This window comes from Salvelinus alpinus, chromosome 2, assembly GCF_045679555.1.
Source record: "Salvelinus alpinus chromosome 2, SLU_Salpinus.1, whole genome shotgun sequence".
Classification (NCBI taxonomy): domain Eukaryota; kingdom Metazoa; phylum Chordata; class Actinopteri; order Salmoniformes; family Salmonidae; genus Salvelinus; species Salvelinus alpinus.
Window position 1 is genome coordinate 83,982,353 of NC_092087.1, and position 19,859 is coordinate 84,002,211.

Genomic DNA, 19,859 nt, shown 5'->3' on the forward strand with positions numbered 1-19,859 from the left:
AATACAACCCATATTTTTGTTTATTTATTTCCCCTTTTGTACTTTAACTATTAGCACATCGTTACAACACTGTATATATACATAATATGACATTTGTCATGTCTTTATTCTTTTGAAACTTCTGTGAGTGTAATGTTTACTGTTCATTTTATTGTGTATTTCACTTTTGTTTATTATCTACTTCACTCGCTTTGGCAATGTTAACATGTTTCACATTCCAATAAAGCCCTTGAATTGAGAGAGAGAGAGGGAGAGAAAATCACAACACAACACAGGCAGATAGACAGCAACAAACACGAAGCGGGGAAATGAGATAGAACCAAATAGAATGAAGAGGGAGTTGGCGATTGAGAAAGTGAGAGAGATAGTGAGAGAGAAAGTGAGAGAGATAGGGTCAATAGACTGGGCGACACGGAATATATTGATTTGAGGAATATTGTGTCAAAATCCGTTAAAAATAACTCTGTGTTCCCTGAGAGACGGGAAGGGAGAGAACACACGCACTGTCCGGAGTCCGAAAATGGAGGACATGGCATATGGAGCTGGGAAGGCTGGAGGAGCTTTCAACCCTATAACGTTCTTCCAGCAGCCACACACCATCCTCCGGATCCTCTCTTGGGTGAGTACCGTTACAGTTATATCGCCTATACCGTTACCGTTACAGTAGCTAACGTGCTGCTCATTTCAGGCTAATAACAGCGGCGCTCCCGAACGACGGTCGTTTGTTATGTATGTATGGTTGACTCAAAATGTGCGCCTCTCGCTGGCTGCTTCCCCGTTTCTCAATTCTCACTTTCCCACCAGTGCGTGCATGTGTACTATAAGCCTAGCAGACCTGTCGTGTTAGCAACACTGTCCAAATATGTTGTAGTCTAGTTGGAACCTGAAACATGGTCAATGTTTTGGGGATGCAAGCAACAAGGCGCACGACGCATGTGGCCTACGGTTTTGAAGCGGTTGTAGTTATTGAACCTAGAGAAATGCAGCCATACGCACGGTGCCCACGTGTTTTGTTGTAGTGTGTGCTTTGCCCGCTGTTCGATCTGTTAAATCCGAGGGTGCATCCCAATTGGCATCCTATTCGCTATACAGTGCACTACTTTTAACCTGGGAAATAGGGTGACAACTGTAAATCAACAATTCGTTATTCATAAGAATTTGAGAAAAATTTAACTATTTGGCTATGCATAAAGAATACATGCCTGGGCCTCCCGAGTGGCTCAGCAGTCTAAGGCACTGCATCCCAGTGCTTGAGACATCACTACAGCCCCAGGTTCGATCCCAGGCTTTGTCACAGCCGGCCGTGACCGGGAGACCCATGAGGCGGCGCACAATTGGCCCAGCGTCCTCTAGGTTAGGGGAGGGTTTGGCCGGCCGGGATTTCCTTGTCCCATCGTGCTCTAGCGACTCCTTGTGGCACGCTAGGTGCCTGCAAGCTGACGTCGGTTGCCAGCTGTACGGTGTTTCCTCTGACACATTGGTGCGGCTGGCTTCCGGGTTAAGTTAGCAGTGTGGCTTGGAAGGGTCGTGTTTCGGAGGACGCATGGCTCTCCCGGTTCCATACGGGAGTTGCAGCGATGGGACAAGACTGTAACTACCAATTGGGGTAAAAAAAACTACCAAAACAAATACAAACAAATAAAGATTCATGGCTTTCTATTCCTTACTAAATGAACTTGCAACTAGTCCACATATAGTCTACACATTGATTATTTATAGTGATCCAGTGGGCCTATAGTACAAACAATAAACTGTCTGGCGTATCAGCCTTCACAGGGGGGGGGGGGGTGTGGGTTTGTTTTTAGAGGGTTGTACATACCATTGAAAGGTCACCTATAGGCCACAACGATGACAGAATAAGATAAAGGCTCAGTCCATCTGTTCCACTGATAAGAAATACCCCTTTAGGAACAGACAGACAGATGGAGAGACAGACAGATGGAGAGACAGACGGGCAGAAAGACAGATCGACAGACAGACCGAGAGAGACTCAATGCCATATAGTCTACTCATCTATTTCTTACCAATGCTACAGAACAGAAATAACAACACTCATCCACTCCCTGTAGTGTATGTGATGGATAACCATAGAAATATAATCTATTGAAGGGACCTTACCATTCAAGTCAATTATGGTATAATATGGGATAACAGTGCTGATGTCGCAGCTCAATGAATAGACTGATTAGAGATGGCATGTTGTGGGAAGGGAAGTGTGTGTGTGTATTTACGTGTACACACACACATTTGTCACATTCACCATTAGTACAACTGTGTCACTTCCTGTTTTCGCTTCATGGATGATAATAATTTCCTGTGTAACATCTGCAGCTCCGCCTCCAGGCGTGACCTCAGAGAAACACCTTGGTTACTGTACCTATGGTAACAGCAGCAATTAGGACTAAGCATATAAAGATGTCAGTTGTTTTCATGTTTTCCCTCTTTCTTATTCTTTCTCTCGAATCCCTCTTCCTTTATTCTCTTTCTCCTCCTTATTCTCTCTATCGCGTTCTCTCTCTCTCTCTCTCTCCTTATTCTGTATGTCTCTACCTCTCTCTCCCTCCATCTCTCCGGCTGGTGTTGAGTTACAGTATATACAGGCTAAGTAGCAATACAGTTGCAGAATCACACATAGGTAGCAGACAGAGCGAGAGAAAGAGAGGGAGAGAGGGAGAAGGGGGAGAAAGGTAAAGTTATATGGACTACGCATGTACATTAGCAGTATAGTACCTATATGTTCAGTAGTGTTGAATTTGGTGTCAGAGGTCAACAGCATAGAAATATAATCTCTAGAAGGGGCTTGGAATCTCTGGGCAGGAATCAGGATTCTATGGTCAGGGGCCTGTCAGTACCAATGTGCCCCACATTCTGACACCATACTGCTAAATACATTAGGCTTAATGACTAGAGGTCAGAGTACTGTACAGTCACTCACACACTGTCTCTCACACACATACACGCGCGCGCAGGCAGGCATGCTAATGCAGACACATTCGCACACAGGCTCACACACACACATGCACACACAAATATAAATTATTCTGGCAAACCTAATGCCTAATTTCAAAATGGCCCATCGGATTGTCACAAGATCAGGACCCCACATGGTGGCCTGTACAATGCCTGCTTTGATTTGGGCCTGGGGCCTTGAGATGAGAAGGCTACATACAGGACAGGGCCTTGGAGAAAACACATTTACCTTCTAGAGAGAGAGAGAGAGAGGGGAGGGAGAGAGAAGAGAGGGAGAGAGAGGGCAAGAGAAAGGGAGGAAGAGAGAGAGAACATTCCATGTGATGCCAAATACAATTCTGACCCAAGACATTTTCTAACCCAATCAGCTACTAAGTGTGAGTCCCAAATGGCACCCTATTCCCTAAATAGCGTAGGGCAATGACCAAAAGTAGTGCACTATATAGGGAATAGGATGTCATTTAATTTTTTTGTTGATCTGAAATGCAGTGGTGTGTGTGAAAGATCACTAAGTCCCAAGGGGGATGTTGATTCCCAAAGCATTGTGAGGGATTTACTGGGGTAAACACCAGGGGGTTTTAATATAGAGAGTAAAAGGTCCAATTAATATGAAGGGAACTCCCCTATATATACACACACACACACACACACACACACACTCACATAAACACTCTGATTTGAGTCTTCATGTGGAACGATATGCTTCCTTTCAGCTCCAATGCAGGTGTAATATTCAAATAAGGCGTCAGAAACCATTCTACCAAAAATAATACCAAAAAAGTATGTATGAACACCTTTCATGTGTGTATGTGTTTGGCCTATTTTGACATTAGAATGATAGACAAGGATTGGAATGAGGTGTGTGTGTGTGTGTGTGTGTGTGTGTGTGTGTGTGTGTGTGTGTGTGTGTGTGTGTGTGTGTGTGTGTGTGTGTGTGTGTGTGTGTGTGTGTGTGTGTGTGTGTGTGTGTGTGTGTGTGTGTGTGTGTGTGCACTTCATTTCTCAAGAGGACCTAGGAGAGATCAGTAGCCTCTATTCCTACCTCTATCCATCCCTCTATCCATCCCTCTTTCTATCTCTCTCTTTCTTCACAGATCACTTCAATTAGATGAGTGCTAAAGAGGGACCAGTGCTCAAGATAGAAGAAAATAAAGGCAGCCAGAACAGGAAAGGGGGGGGGGGGGATTGACACCTTTTCTCCCAGTGGTTTAGATAGATAGGACCTTTTCTCCCAGTGGTTTAGATAGATAGGACCTTTTCTCCCAGTGGTTTAGATAGATAGGACCTTTTCTCTCAGTGGTTTAGATAGATAGGACATTTTCTCCCAGTGGTTTAGATAGATAGGACCTTTTCTCCCAGTGGTTTAGATAGATAGGGCCTTTTCTCTTAGTGGTTTAGATAGATAGGACCTTTTCTCTTAGTGGTTTAGATAGATAGGACCTTTTCTCTTAGTGGTTTAGATAGATAGGACCTTTTCTCCCAGTGGTTTAGATAGATAGGACCTTTTCTCTTAGTGGTTTAGATAGATAGGACCTTTTCTCCCAGTGGTTTAGATAGATAGGACCTTTTCTCTTAGTGGTTTAGATAGATAGGACCTTTTCTCCCAGTGGTTTAGATAGATAGGACCTTTTCTCCCAGTGGTTTAGATAGATAGGACCTTTTCTCCCAGTGGTTTAGATAGATAGGACCTTTTCTCTTAGTGGTTTAGATAGATAGGACCTTTTCTCCCAGTGGTTTAGATAGATAGGACCTTTTCTCTTAGTGGTTTAGATAGATAGGACCTTTTCTCCCAGTGGTTTAGATAGATAGGACCTTTTCTCCCAGTGGTTTAGATAGATAGGACCTTTTCTCCCAGTGGTTTAGATAGATAGGGCCTTTTCTCCCAGTGGTTTAGATAGATAGGACCTTTTATCCCAGTGGTTTAGATAGATAGGACCTTTTCTCTTAGTGGTTTAGATAGATAGGACCTTTTCTCCCAGTGGTTTAGATAGATAGGGCCTTTTCTCCCAGTGGTTTAGATAGATAGGACCTTTTCTCCCAGTGGTTTAGATAGATAGGGCCTTTTCTCCCAGTGGTTTAGATAGATAGGACCTTTTCTCCCAGTGGTTTAGATAGATAGGACCTTTTCTCCCAGTGGTTTAGATAGATAGGACCTTTTCTCCCAGTGGTTTAGATAGATAGGGCCTTTTCTCCCAGTGGTTTAGATAGATAGGACCTTTTCTCTTAGTGGTTTAGTTAGATAGGACCTTTTCTCCCAGTGGTTTAGATAGATAGGACCTTTTCTCTTAGTGGTTTAGATAGATAGGGCCTTTTCTCCCAGTGGTTTAGATAGATAGGACCTTTTCTCTTAGTGGTTTAGTTAGATAGGGCCTTTTCTCCCAGTGGTTTAGATAGATAGGACCTTTTCTCTTAGTGGTTTAGATAGATAGGACCTTTTCTCCCAGTGGTTTAGATAGATAGGACCTTTTCTCTTAGTGGTTTAGTTAGATAGGACCTTTTCTCCCAGTGGTTTAGATAGATAGGGCCTTTTCTCCCAGTGGTTTAGATAGATAGGGCCTTTTCTCCCAGTGGTTTAGATAGATAGGACCTTTTCTCCCAGTGGTTTAGATAGATAGGGCCTTTTCTCCCAGTGGTTTAGATAGATAGGACCTTTTCTCCCAGTGGTTTAGATAGATAGGACCTTTTCTCCCAGTGGTTTAGATAGATAGGACCTTTTCTCTTAGTGGTTTAGATAGATAGGACCTTTTCTCCCAGTGGTTTAGATAGATAGGGCCTTTTCTCCCAGTGGTTTAGATAGATAGGACCTTTTCTCCCAGTGGTTTAGATAGATAGGGCCTTTTCTCCCAGTGGTTTAGATAGATAGGACCTTTTCTCTTAGTGGTTTAGATAGATAGGGCCTTTTCTCCCAGTGGTTTAGATAGATAGGACCTTTTCTCTCAGTGGTTTAGATAGATAGATAGGACCTTTTCTCTCAGTGGTTTAGATAGATAGGACCTTTTCTCTCAGTGGTTTAGATAGATAGGGCCTTTTCTCTCAGTGGTTTAGATAGATAGGACCTTTTCTCTCAGTGGTTTAGATAGATAGGGCCTTTTCTCTCAGTGGTTTAGATAGATAGGACCTTTTCTCTCAGTGGTTTAGATAGATAGGGCCTTTTCTCTCAGTGGTTTAGATAGATAGGACCTTTTCTCTCAGTGGTTTAGATAGATAGGGCCTTTTCTCTCAGTGGTTTAGATAGATAGGACCTTTTCTCTCAGTGGTTTAGATAGATAGGACCTTTTCTCCCAGTGGTTTAGATAGATAGGACCTTTTCTCTTAGTGGTTTAGATAGATAGGACCTTTTCTCCCAGTGGTTTAGATAGATAGGACCTTTTCTCCCAGTGGTTTAGATAGATAGGACCTTTTCTCTTAGTGGTTTAGATAGATAGGGCCTTTTCTCTTAGTGGTTTAGATAGATAGGACCTTTTCTCTTAGTGGTTTAGATAGATAGGACCTTTTCTCCCAGTGGTTTAGATAGATAGGACCTTTTCTCTTAGTGGTTTAGATAGATAGGACCTTTTCTCTTAGTGGTTTAGATAGATAGGACCTTTTCTCTTAGTGGTTTAGTTAGATAGGACCTTTTCTCTCAGTGGTTTAGATAGATAGGACCTTTTCTCTCAGTGGTTTAGATAGATAGGACCTTTTCTCTCAGTGGTTTAGTTAGATAGGACCTTTTCTCTTAGTGGTTTAGATAGATAGGGCCTTTTCTCTTAGTGGTTTAGATAGATAGGACCTTTTCTCTTAGTGGTTTAGATAGATAGGACCTTTTCTCCCAGTGGTTTAGATAGATAGGGCCTTTTCTCTTAGTGGTTTAGATAGATAGGACCTTTTCTCTTAGTGGTTTAGATAGATAGGACCTTTTCTCTTAGTGGTTTAGTTAGATAGGACCTTTTCTCTCAGTGGTTTAGTTAGATAGGACCTTTTCTCTTAGTGGTTTAGTTAGATAGGACCTTTTCTCTTAGTGGTTTAGTTAGATAGGACCTTTTCTCTCAGTGGTTTAGTTAGATAGGACCTTTTCTCTTAGTGGTTTAGATAGATAGGACCTTTTCTCTTAGTGGTTTAGATAGATAGGGCCTTTTCTCTTAGTGGTTTAGATAGATAGGACCTTTTCTCTTAGTGGTTTAGATAGATAGGACCTTTTCTCCCAGTGGTTTAGTTAGATAGGACCTTTTCTCTTAGTGGTTTAGTTAGATAGGACCTTTTCTCTCAGTGGTTTAGTTAGATAGGACCTTTTCTCTTAGTGGTTTAGTTAGATAGGACCTTTTCTCTTAGTGGTTTAGTTAGATAGGACCTTTTCTCTTAGTGGTTTAGTTAGATAGGACCTTTTCTCCCAGTGGTTTAGTTAGATAGGACCTTTTCTCCCAGTGGTTTAGATAGATAGGACCTTTTCTCTTAGTGGTTTAGATAGATAGGGCCTTTATCTTAGTGGTTTAGATAGATAGGACCTTTTCTCTTAGTGGTTTAGATAGATAGGACCTTTTCTCTTAGTGGTTTAGATAGATAGGACCTTTTCTCCCAGTGGTTTAGATAGATAGGACCTTTTCTCTTAGTGGTTTAGATAGATAGGACCTTTTCTCTTAGTGGTTTAGATAGATAGGGCCTTTTCTCTTAGTGGTTTAGATAGATAGGGCCTTTTCTCTTAGTGGTTTAGATAGATAGGACCTTTTCTCTTAGTGGTTTAGATAGATAGGACCTTTTCTCTTAGTGGTTTAGATAGATAGGGCCTTTTCTCTTAGTGGTTTAGATAGATAGGACCTTTTCTCTTAGTGGTTTAGATAGATAGGACCTTTTCTCCCAGTGGTTTAGATAGATAGGGCCTTTTCTCTTAGTGGTTTAGATAGATAGGACCTTTTCTCTTAGTGGTTTAGATAGATAGGACCTTTTCTCTTAGTGGTTTAGTTAGATAGGACCTTTTCTCTCAGTGGTTTAGTTAGATAGGACCTTTTCTCTTAGTGGTTTAGTTAGATAGGACCTTTTCTCTTAGTGGTTTAGTTAGATAGGACCTTTTCTCTCAGTGGTTTAGTTAGATAGGACCTTTTCTCTTAGTGGTTTAGATAGATAGGACCTTTTCTCTCAGTGGTTTAGATAGATAGGGCCTTTTCTCTCAGTGGTTTAGATAGATAGGACCTTTTCTCTCAGTGTTTTAGATAGATAGGGCCTTTTCTCTTAGTGGTTTAGATAGATAGGACCTTTTCTCTTAGTGGTTTAGATAGATAGGACCTTTTCTCCCAGTGGTTTAGTTAGATAGGACCTTTTCTCTTAGTGGTTTAGTTAGATAGGACCTTTTCTCTTAGTGGTTTAGATAGATAGGACCTTTTCTCTTAGTGGTTTAGATAGATAGGACCTTTTCTCTCAGTGGTTTAGATAGATAGGACCTTTTCTCCCAGTGGTTTAGATAGATAGGACCTTTTCTCCCAGTGGTTTAGATAGATAGGACCTTTTCTCCCAGTGGTTTAGATAGATAGGACCTTTTCTCTTAGTGGTTTAGATAGATAGGACCTTTTCTCCCAGTGGTTTAGATAGATAGGACCTTTTCTCCCAGTGGTTTAGATAGATAGGACCTTTTCTCTTAGTGGTTTAGATAGATAGGGCCTTTTCTCTTAGTGGTTTAGATAGATAGGACCTTTTCTCTTAGTGGTTTAGATAGATAGGACCTTTTCTCCCAGTGGTTTAGATAGATAGGACCTTTTCTCTTAGTGGTTTAGATAGATAGGACCTTTTCTCTTAGTGGTTTAGATAGATAGGACCTTTTCTCTTAGTGGTTTAGTTAGATAGGACCTTTTCTCTCAGTGGTTTAGATAGATAGGACCTTTTCTCTCAGTGGTTTAGATAGATAGGACCTTTTCTCTTAGTGGTTTAGATAGATAGGACCTTTTCTCTTAGTGGTTTAGATAGATAGGACCTTTTCTCTTAGTGGTTTAGATAGATAGGACCTTTTCTCTTAGTGGTTTAGTTAGATAGGACCTTTTCTCTCAGTGGTTTAGATAGATAGGACCTTTTCTCTCAGTGGTTTAGATAGATAGGACCTTTTCTCTCAGTGGTTTAGTTAGATAGGACCTTTTCTCTTAGTGGTTTAGATAGATAGGGCCTTTTCTCTTAGTGGTTTAGATAGATAGGACCTTTTCTCTTAGTGGTTTAGATAGATAGGACCTTTTCTCCCAGTGGTTTAGATAGATAGGGCCTTTTCTCTTAGTGGTTTAGATAGATAGGACCTTTTCTCTTAGTGGTTTAGATAGATAGGACCTTTTCTCTTAGTGGTTTAGTTAGATAGGACCTTTTCTCTCAGTGGTTTAGTTAGATAGGACCTTTTCTCTTAGTGGTTTAGTTAGATAGGACCTTTTCTCTTAGTGGTTTAGTTAGATAGGACCTTTTCTCTCAGTGGTTTAGTTAGATAGGACCTTTTCTCTTAGTGGTTTAGATAGATAGGACCTTTTCTCTTAGTGGTTTAGATAGATAGGGCCTTTTCTCTTAGTGGTTTAGATAGATAGGACCTTTTCTCTTAGTGGTTTAGATAGATAGGACCTTTTCTCCCAGTGGTTTAGTTAGATAGGACCTTTTCTCTTAGTGGTTTAGTTAGATAGGACCTTTTCTCTCAGTGGTTTAGTTAGATAGGACCTTTTCTCTTAGTGGTTTAGTTAGATAGGACCTTTTCTCTTAGTGGTTTAGTTAGATAGGACCTTTTCTCTTAGTGGTTTAGTTAGATAGGACCTTTTCTCCCAGTGGTTTAGTTAGATAGGACCTTTTCTCCCAGTGGTTTAGATAGATAGGACCTTTTCTCTTAGTGGTTTAGATAGATAGGGCCTTTATCTTAGTGGTTTAGATAGATAGGACCTTTTCTCTTAGTGGTTTAGATAGATAGGACCTTTTCTCTTAGTGGTTTAGATAGATAGGACCTTTTCTCCCAGTGGTTTAGATAGATAGGACCTTTTCTCTTAGTGGTTTAGATAGATAGGACCTTTTCTCTTAGTGGTTTAGATAGATAGGGCCTTTTCTCTTAGTGGTTTAGATAGATAGGGCCTTTTCTCTTAGTGGTTTAGATAGATAGGACCTTTTCTCTTAGTGGTTTAGATAGATAGGACCTTTTCTCTTAGTGGTTTAGATAGATAGGACCTTTTCTCCCAGTGGTTTAGTTAGATAGGACCTTTTCTCTTAGTGGTTTAGATAGATAGGACCTTTTCTCTTAGTGGTTTAGATAGATAGGACCTTTTCTCTCAGTGGTTTAGATAGATAGGACCTTTTCTCCCAGTGGTTTAGATAGATAGGACCTTTTCTCTTAGTGGTTTAGATAGATAGGACCTTTTCTCCCAGTGGTTTAGATAGATAGGACCTTTTCTCTTAGTGGTTTAGATAGATAGGACCTTTTCTCTTAGTGGTTTAGATAGATAGGACCTTTTCTCTTAGTGGTTTAGTTAGATAGGACCTTTTCTCTCAGTGGTTTAGATAGATAGGACCTTTTCTCTCAGTGGTTTAGATAGATAGGACCTTTTCTCTTAGTGGTTTAGATAGATAGGACCTTTTCTCCCAGTGGTTTAGATAGATAGGACCTTTTCTCTTAGTGGTTTAGATAGATAGGACCTTTTCTCTTAGTGGTTTAGATAGATAGGACCTTTTCTCTTAGTGGTTTAGTTAGATAGGACCTTTTCTCTCAGTGGTTTAGATAGATAGGACCTTTTCTCTCAGTGGTTTAGATAGATAGGACCTTTTCTCTCAGTGGTTTAGTTAGATAGGACCTTTTCTCTTAGTGGTTTAGATAGATAGGGCCTTTTCTCTTAGTGGTTTAGATAGATAGGACCTTTTCTCTTAGTGGTTTAGATAGATAGGACCTTTTCTCCCAGTGGTTTAGATAGATAGGGCCTTTTCTCTTAGTGGTTTAGATAGATAGGACCTTTTCTCTTAGTGGTTTAGATAGATAGGACCTTTTCTCTTAGTGGTTTAGTTAGATAGGACCTTTTCTCTCAGTGGTTTAGTTAGATAGGACCTTTTCTCTTAGTGGTTTAGTTAGATAGGACCTTTTCTCTTAGTGGTTTAGTTAGATAGGACCTTTTCTCTCAGTGGTTTAGTTAGATAGGACCTTTTCTCTTAGTGGTTTAGATAGATAGGACCTTTTCTCTTAGTGGTTTAGATAGATAGGGCCTTTTCTCTTAGTGGTTTAGATAGATAGGACCTTTTCTCTTAGTGGTTTAGATAGATAGGACCTTTTCTCCCAGTGGTTTAGTTAGATAGGACCTTTTCTCTTAGTGGTTTAGTTAGATAGGACCTTTTCTCTCAGTGGTTTAGTTAGATAGGACCTTTTCTCTTAGTGGTTTAGTTAGATAGGACCTTTTCTCTTAGTGGTTTAGTTAGATAGGACCTTTTCTCTTAGTGGTTTAGTTAGATAGGACCTTTTCTCCCAGTGGTTTAGTTAGATAGGACCTTTTCTCCCAGTGGTTTAGATAGATAGGACCTTTTCTCTTAGTGGTTTAGATAGATAGGGCCTTTATCTTAGTGGTTTAGATAGATAGGACCTTTTCTCTTAGTGGTTTAGATAGATAGGACCTTTTCTCTTAGTGGTTTAGATAGATAGGACCTTTTCTCCCAGTGGTTTAGATAGATAGGACCTTTTCTCTTAGTGGTTTAGATAGATAGGACCTTTTCTCTTAGTGGTTTAGATAGATAGGGCCTTTTCTCTTAGTGGTTTAGATAGATAGGGCCTTTTCTCTTAGTGGTTTAGATAGATAGGACCTTTTCTCTTAGTGGTTTAGATAGATAGGACCTTTTCTCTTAGTGGTTTAGTTAGATAGGACCTTTTCTCTCAGTGGTTTAGTTAGATAGGACCTTTTCTCTTAGTGGTTTAGTTAGATAGGACCTTTTCTCTTAGTGGTTTAGTTAGATAGGACCTTTTCTCTCAGTGGTTTAGTTAGATAGGACCTTTTCTCTTAGTGGTTTAGATAGATAGGACCTTTTCTCTCAGTGGTTTAGATAGATAGGGCCTTTTCTCTCAGTGGTTTAGATAGATAGGACCTTTTCTCTCAGTGGTTTAGATAGATAGGGCCTTTTCTCTCAGTGGTTTAGATAGATAGGACCTTTTCTCTCAGTGGTTTAGATAGATAGGACCTTTTCTCCCAGTGGTTTAGATAGATAGGACCTTTTCTCCCAGTGGTTTAGATAGATAGGACCTTTTCTCCCAGTGGTTTAGATAGATAGGACCTTTTCTCTTAGTGGTTTAGATAGATAGGACCTTTTCTCCCAGTGGTTTAGATAGATAGGACCTTTTCTCCCAGTGGTTTAGATAGATAGGACCTTTTCTCTTAGTGGTTTAGATAGATAGGGCCTTTTCTCTTAGTGGTTTAGATAGATAGGACCTTTTCTCTTAGTGGTTTAGATAGATAGGACCTTTTCTCCCAGTGGTTTAGATAGATAGGACCTTTTCTCTTAGTGGTTTAGATAGATAGGACCTTTTCTCTTAGTGGTTTAGATAGATAGGACCTTTTCTCTTAGTGGTTTAGTTAGATAGGACCTTTTCTCTCAGTGGTTTAGATAGATAGGACCTTTTCTCTCAGTGGTTTAGATAGATAGGACCTTTTCTCTCAGTGGTTTAGTTAGATAGGACCTTTTCTCTTAGTGGTTTAGATAGATAGGGCCTTTTCTCTTAGTGGTTTAGATAGATAGGACCTTTTCTCTTAGTGGTTTAGATAGATAGGACCTTTTCTCCCAGTGGTTTAGATAGATAGGGCCTTTTCTCTTAGTGGTTTAGATAGATAGGACCTTTTCTCTTAGTGGTTTAGATAGATAGGACCTTTTCTCTTAGTGGTTTAGTTAGATAGGACCTTTTCTCTCAGTGGTTTAGTTAGATAGGACCTTTTCTCTTAGTGGTTTAGTTAGATAGGACCTTTTCTCTTAGTGGTTTAGTTAGATAGGACCTTTTCTCTCAGTGGTTTAGTTAGATAGGACCTTTTCTCTTAGTGGTTTAGATAGATAGGACCTTTTCTCTTAGTGGTTTAGATAGATAGGGCCTTTTCTCTTAGTGGTTTAGATAGATAGGACCTTTTCTCTTAGTGGTTTAGATAGATAGGACCTTTTCTCCCAGTGGTTTAGTTAGATAGGACCTTTTCTCTTAGTGGTTTAGTTAGATAGGACCTTTTCTCTCAGTGGTTTAGTTAGATAGGACCTTTTCTCTTAGTGGTTTAGTTAGATAGGACCTTTTCTCTTAGTGGTTTAGTTAGATAGGACCTTTTCTCTTAGTGGTTTAGTTAGATAGGACCTTTTCTCCCAGTGGTTTAGTTAGATAGGACCTTTTCTCCCAGTGGTTTAGTTAGATAGGACCTTTTCTCCCAGTGGTTTAGATAGATAGGGCCTTTATCTTAGTGGTTTAGATAGATAGGACCTTTTCTCTTAGTGGTTTAGATAGATAGGACCTTTTCTCTTAGTGGTTTAGATAGATAGGACCTTTTCTCCCAGTGGTTTAGATAGATAGGACCTTTTCTCTTAGTGGTTTAGATAGATAGGACCTTTTCTCTTAGTGGTTTAGATAGATAGGGCCTTTTCTCTTAGTGGTTTAGATAGATAGGGCCTTTTCTCTTAGTGGTTTAGATAGATAGGACCTTTTCTCTTAGTGGTTTAGATAGATAGGACCTTTTCTCTTAGTGGTTTAGATAGATAGGACCTTTTCTCTTAGTGGTTTAGATAGATAGGACCTTTTCTCTTAGTGGTTTAGATAGATAGGACCTTTTCTCCCAGTGGTTTAGATAGATAGGGCCTTTTCTCTTAGTGGTTTAGATAGATAGGACCTTTTCTCTTAGTGGTTTAGATAGATAGGACCTTTTCTCTTAGTGGTTTAGTTAGATAGGACCTTTTCTCTCAGTGGTTTAGTTAGATAGGACCTTTTCTCTTAGTGGTTTAGTTAGATAGGACCTTTTCTCTTAGTGGTTTAGTTAGATAGGACCTTTTCTCTCAGTGGTTTAGTTAGATAGGACCTTTTCTCTTAGTGGTTTAGATAGATAGGACCTTTTCTCTCAGTGGTTTAGATAGATAGGGCCTTTTCTCTCAGTGGTTTAGATAGATAGGACCTTTTCTCTCAGTGGTTTAGATAGATAGGGCCTTTTCTCTTAGTGGTTTAGATAGATAGGACCTTTTCTCTTAGTGGTTTAGATAGATAGGACCTTTTCTCCCAGTGGTTTAGTTAGATAGGACCTTTTCTCTTAGTGGTTTAGTTAGATAGGACCTTTTCTCTTAGTGGTTTAGATAGATAGGACCTTTTCTCTTAGTGGTTTAGATAGATAGGACCTTTTCTCTCAGTGGTTTAGATAGATAGGACCTTTTCTCCCAGTGGTTTAGATAGATAGGACCTTTTCTCCCAGTGGTTTAGATAGATAGGACCTTTTCTCCCAGTGGTTTAGATAGATAGGACCTTTTCTCCCAGTGGTTTAGATAGATAGGACCTTTATCTTAGGGCAATTCATAATTCCATTGACATCAATAAACAACTAAGTTAAATATAGGATTTGCCCCTTAGTAGAAATAGCTTGTAGTAGGTATATTCTGCCAATGTTTATACTGTAGTGAATTACTGTAGGTATATTCTTCCAGTGTTTATACTGTAGTGTAGTACTGTAGGCAGTGGTGGAACAAGTACCCAATTGTCATACTTGATTTTAAAAAATATAAAGTTACTCAAGTAAAAGTGAACGTCAGCCAGTAAAATCCTACTTGAGTAAAAGTCTAAAAGTATTTGGTTGTAAATATACTTAAGTATCAAAAGTAAATGTAAATGCTAAAATATGTTTATGTATCAAAATTAAAAGTTGAAATCATTTAAAATTCCTTACATTAAGCAAAGCAGACAGCTCCATTTTCTTGTTTTTAAAATGTACGGATAGCCAGGGTCACACTCCAACACTCAGACATTATTTACAAACGATGCATTTGTGTTTAGTGAGTCCGCCAGACCAGAGGCAGTAGGGATGGCCACGTGTTCTCTTGATAAGTGCTTGAATTTGACCATTTTCTTTTGGTGGTCAGGGAAAATGTATGGAGTAAAAAGTATAATATTTTCTTTAGGGATGTAGTGAAGTAAAAGTTGTCAAAAATATAAAAAGTGAAGTACAGATACCCAAAACAACTTAAGTAGTACTTTAAAGTATTTTTACTTTAGTACTTTACACCACTGACTGTAGGTATATTCTGCCAGTGTTTATACTGTAGGTATATTCTGTCAGTGTTTATACTGTAGGGAAGTACTGTATGTATATTCTGTCAGTGTTTATACTGTAGGTATATTCTCTCAGTGTTTCAGTAGAGATATCAATAAAATGTATTTATATAGCCCTTCTTACATCAGCTGATGTCACAAAGTGCTGTACAGAAACCCAGCCTAAAACCCCAAACAGCAAGCAATGCAGGTGTAGAAGCACGGTGGCTAGGAAAAACTCCCTACAAAGGCCAGAACCTAGGAAGAAACCTAGAGAGGAACCAGGCTATGAGGGGTGGAGATTATAACAGTACATGGCCAAGATGTTCAAATATTCATAGATGACCAGCAGGGTCAAATAATAATAATCACAGTGGTTGTCGAGGGTGCAACAGGTCAGCACCTCAGGAGTAAATGTCAGTTGGCTTTTCATAGCCGATCATTCAGAGTATCTCTACTGCTCCTGCTGTCTCTAGAGAGTTGAAAACAGCAGGTCTGGGACAGGTAGCACGTCCGTTGAACAGGTCAGGGTTCCATAGGCAGAACAGTTGAAACTGGAGCAGCAGCATGGCCAGGTGGACTGGGGACAGCAAGGAGCCATCAGGCCAGGTAGTCCTGAGGCATGGTCCTAGGGCTAGTGTGTGCATAGTAGTGTGTGTGTATAGTAGGTGTAGGTATAGTCTACTATCTTGGTGTGTATGGCTGACACTCAACACACTTCTTTCTGATCCTTCCCTCCTCTCCCCTCTTCCCCTTTCCTAATCTCTCCCTCCCACCTTCCTTCCCTCCCTCCCTCCTATCCTTCTCTCTTTCCAGTTTTTCTCCATTGTGATCTTTGGTTCTATAGCCAACGAGGGTTACGTGAACCGACCCGACGAGGCCCAGGAGTTCTGTATCTTCAACAGGTGACACACACACACACACACACGCACACAGTAGTAGTTACTGCTCCTATTTTATGACTCTATCTGATCTCTTTGGTAATCCATATGTGCATCTCATCTGTTATGGCTGTTATTACTTGTTGTTGCCCTACACATTTCCCCATTGATTGATTGCTTGACAGGAACCAGAATGCGTGTAACTATGGACTGTTCATGGGAACTATGGCCTTTCTCTGCTGTCTGGCCTTCCTGGCCCTGGATGTCTACTTCCCACAGATCAGCTCCGTCAAGGACCGCAGGAAGGCTGTACTGGCAGACGTAGGGGTTTCAGGTGAGTGGAGAGGGGGAGAGAGCGAGAGGAAGGAGATGTATGGAGAGGGAGTAAAGGGAAAATGAGCGAGAGGATGGATGGAAAGAGGGGAGAGAGGGGATAGATGTGTGTAGAGGATGGATGGGGAGAGAGGGGAGATGTGTGTAGAGAGAGGGGAGAGATGTGTGTAGAGAGATGGGGAGAGATGTGTGTAGAGGGAGAAGAGAGATGTGGAAGAGGGTGGGTAATGTCTGTGTCCCACCTGCTCATTTAATGAGAAGGAGCTTAACAACAACAGAAAACAGAAACGGAAAACAAAATGGTATATCTACAGTGGTTTTCAACTACTGGTTGTCTAATGTTGCTGCTCACTTCCTGTCATGGGAGAGAAAGACACATCCATTACAAGCGTATTAGACTGTGTGCGACAGGGGTTCTGCCTTCTGAGGCGGATGTTGTTACCATAGGAACAGGTTGCTGAGTGACAAGAGGGTATGACATGGTCACTGAGTTTTGAGTTGTATAGTGATCCTGCTTCTTTATTTCAAATCAAATCAAAGTTTATTGGTTGAGAACATCTGCAAATCTGTGTAATCTCTCTCTCTCGCCATCGCTCTGTCTTTCTCTCTCCTCTCTCTCTCTCTGCCTTTACTTTCTCTATCTGTCTCTCTCCTTTCTCTCCATCTTGTTTTTTCTCTCTATTTCTCCATCTTTCCATCTCTCTCTGTGGTAATATGATCTTTACTATATTGATCTTGGCTAACCATCATCATTCGGGCCCTGAACTGACCTGTATGTAACAAGCACAGTGATTAGGCAATATGTATCAGCAATACATATTGCTCTGTCTTCCACTCACCCCCCCCCCCCCTCTCTCTCTATCTCTTTATCATTTCTGTCCCTTTAGTTCTAGTGAGCTAACATGTAAGATTCAATGTAACCTTTCTAACTTCTGTTTTCTCCCTCTCTCCCTCCTTTCCTTCCTTGCTGCTCCCTCATCCTCCTTTCATCCTTCCCTCCCCTCCTCTCCCACCCTGTCCCTCTACCTCTCTCTCTCTCCCTTCCATCCTCCTCCCCTTCTCTCTCTCTCCCTCCTTTCATCCCCTCTCCCTTCCTTTCCTCCCTCTCTCCCTCCTCTTTCCTCTCTCTCTCTCTCTCTCTCTATCTCATTCTCCGTGTAGCGTTCTGGTCCTTCATGTGGTTCGTGGGGTTCTGTTTCCTGACCAACCAATGGCAGGCGGCGAAGCAGGAGGACAACCCCCTGAGGGAGGGAGGGGATGCCGCTCGCGCTGCTATCACCTTCGCCTTCTTCTCCATATTCACCTGGGTATGGTGCACTTTACTCCGTTATTTTCACTACCACTTCATCCCTATCTTCATTTTACAGTATCTTCAGTGAAAATGTTCAGAAGAACAGCCACCAATGGGCCCAGACATCTAAGTATATGACCCTCCTCATTTAGCAGGCACTTCCATCCAGAGCAACTTATTAAACTGTCAACACTGGAACATATTTTTAGTACATGGTCCATGTGGGAATGGATCCCACAAAACTGTTGTTGCCAGCACCAAGCTCAAGCCACTGAGCCATCGGGACCAACCAGCACCTCTGCCATGACCTTTGATCCCTATGTCCTACCTGGTGTCTCTCTCTCCTCTAGGGTGGGCTGACTCTCTGCTCCATGGAGAGGCTAAAGAGTGTGTCCTTCCAAGAGGAATACCAGAAGCTGTTCACCCCTCAGCCGCCCATCCCACTAATATAATCCGTGTCCTTCTAATAACTTTCTAGCTCCCTTTGCTTTTAAAACTGCAGTCTGCAATTACAACTTTTCACCCCCAGCCCCCTATCCCACTAATATGTGTTGTTCTAGTAGGAAACCTCTATCTCCAATCCCTCTGCAGCTAACCTCTTATTGCTTCTAGTCAGACGATGCTGTGACTGAAATCTCTGTATCACACACACGCACACGCACACAGACACACACACACACACACGCAGACACCCATATACACACACACAGCGTAGGCAGGCATCTACGGTAGTGTGAAAAGCTGGCAAATTAGTTTGGTGTCTTTATAACAAAAGCCTTAAATGCTTTAACTATTCAATAAATATGCACATTTAGTGAAAATACATTTTTATCACATTTACATTTACATCTTCTTGTGCTCTTGTCTTTTTCATCTGAAGAGTGAATGATTGTTAGTTTTCACCAAACCAAAAAACAGCTAAAAAACTGCTTTGATAACTAACTGACCCTGAGTGACTCAAGGCCTGTGTCTAAAAGGGCACCCTATTCCCTATATAGTGCACTACTTTTGAACAGAGCTATAAAGGGAAAGGGGTGCCATTTGGGACACGATCAAGCAATTGAATAAAGATTTAACCTAGCTTTCCAGACAACTAATTCAATTAACTTTTCCTTCTTTCTTTATTTCACTCTCCCTTTCAAACCTAATCCACAAATGCTGCATTTGTTTATCATCTCTTACACCTCTACCTAACCACACCCCATCCACTCCAAATCTCCACCTCCACCCCCTACGATACCCATCCACCGTTCAACTACCCCCTCAAAACTTCCCTTCCCAACCTACCCACTCCTCTCCACCTTACCCCTTAACCTCCTCCACCTTCTTCACCCTCCTCCCTTCTATTTCCCTCCACATCACCACCTAATCTACACACCTCTACCTCTCTCTCCACCTACCCCGTCCCTAACTTCCTCAACCCTCCCACCGCACCTTCTTCACCCCACCCCCCAACTATGCCCTCCCACACCACTCTCTTCACATCCCAACCCCAACAATGCCCTCCCACACCACTCTCCTCACCCTCCAACCCCAACTATGCCCTCCCACACCACTCTCCTAACCCCCCAACCCCAACGATGCCCTCCCACACCACTCTCTTCACCTCACCCTCCAACCCCAACTATGCCCTCCCACACCACTCTCTTCACCCCCCAACCTCAACGATGCCCTCCCACACCACTCTCTTCACCTCACCCTCCCTCCCCAACCACTCTCTTCACCTCACCCCCCCAACCCCAACTATGCCCTCCCACACCACTCTCTTCACCTCATCCCTCCCTCCCCAAGGCGACCCAGTCCTTCTTCGGCTATCAGAGGTACCAGTTGGGGGCCGACTCTGCTCTCTTCTCCCAGGACTACATAGACCCCAGCCTGGATGCTGGGGCAGCCAGGGACCCCTACACCTCCTTCACGGCCGGGGGGGACGACCTGGGACAAGGAGACCCTGTGGAGGGGTCCTCCTATCAGGGGAATAACGGCGAGGGGGGTGGGAGGTACCAGGAGTACTGAGGGAGGGAAGTAGGGATGAAAGGAGGATGGGGGAGTAGTGGGGGGGTGGGGCGTGGGAGGATTGAAGGGTAGGGAGTGGGAAGGAGTGATAGATGAAGGAGGCGTGGAGGGGGGAGCCAGTGCTTGGGGAGGACCAGAGGGATGGAGGGAGGACAGGAGGGGGGAGTGG

The 19,859-nt window shown here is 41.9% G+C and overlaps 2 protein-coding genes across 3 annotated transcripts in view; one reads left to right on the top strand and one right to left on the bottom strand.

Moving 5' to 3' along the window:
• The window catches only part of LOC139544641 (voltage-dependent calcium channel gamma-2 subunit-like), a 223,466-nt gene that overhangs the window by 104,792 nt on the left and 98,815 nt on the right, over nucleotides 1-19,859 (bottom strand). The gene's annotated exons all lie outside the window — the stretch shown is intronic.
• On the top strand, nucleotides 50-19,716 carry LOC139544663 (synaptogyrin-1-like). Of its 2 annotated transcripts, none has more exons than XM_071351970.1 (5): nucleotides 50-619; nucleotides 15,989-16,077; nucleotides 16,239-16,387; nucleotides 17,548-17,693; nucleotides 19,469-19,716. In XM_071351970.1, exons 1-5 carry the CDS (start codon nucleotides 521-523, stop codon nucleotides 19,688-19,690), a joined length of 705 nt encoding a protein of 234 aa, XP_071208071.1. In that variant the 5' UTR covers nucleotides 50-520; the 3' UTR covers nucleotides 19,691-19,716. The 2 variants fall into 2 exon arrangements, with proteins under 2 accessions (XP_071208071.1, XP_071208073.1); XM_071351972.1 differs by lacking the exon at nucleotides 19,469-19,716 and adding an exon at nucleotides 18,028-18,519 and having other exon boundaries at nucleotides 54-619.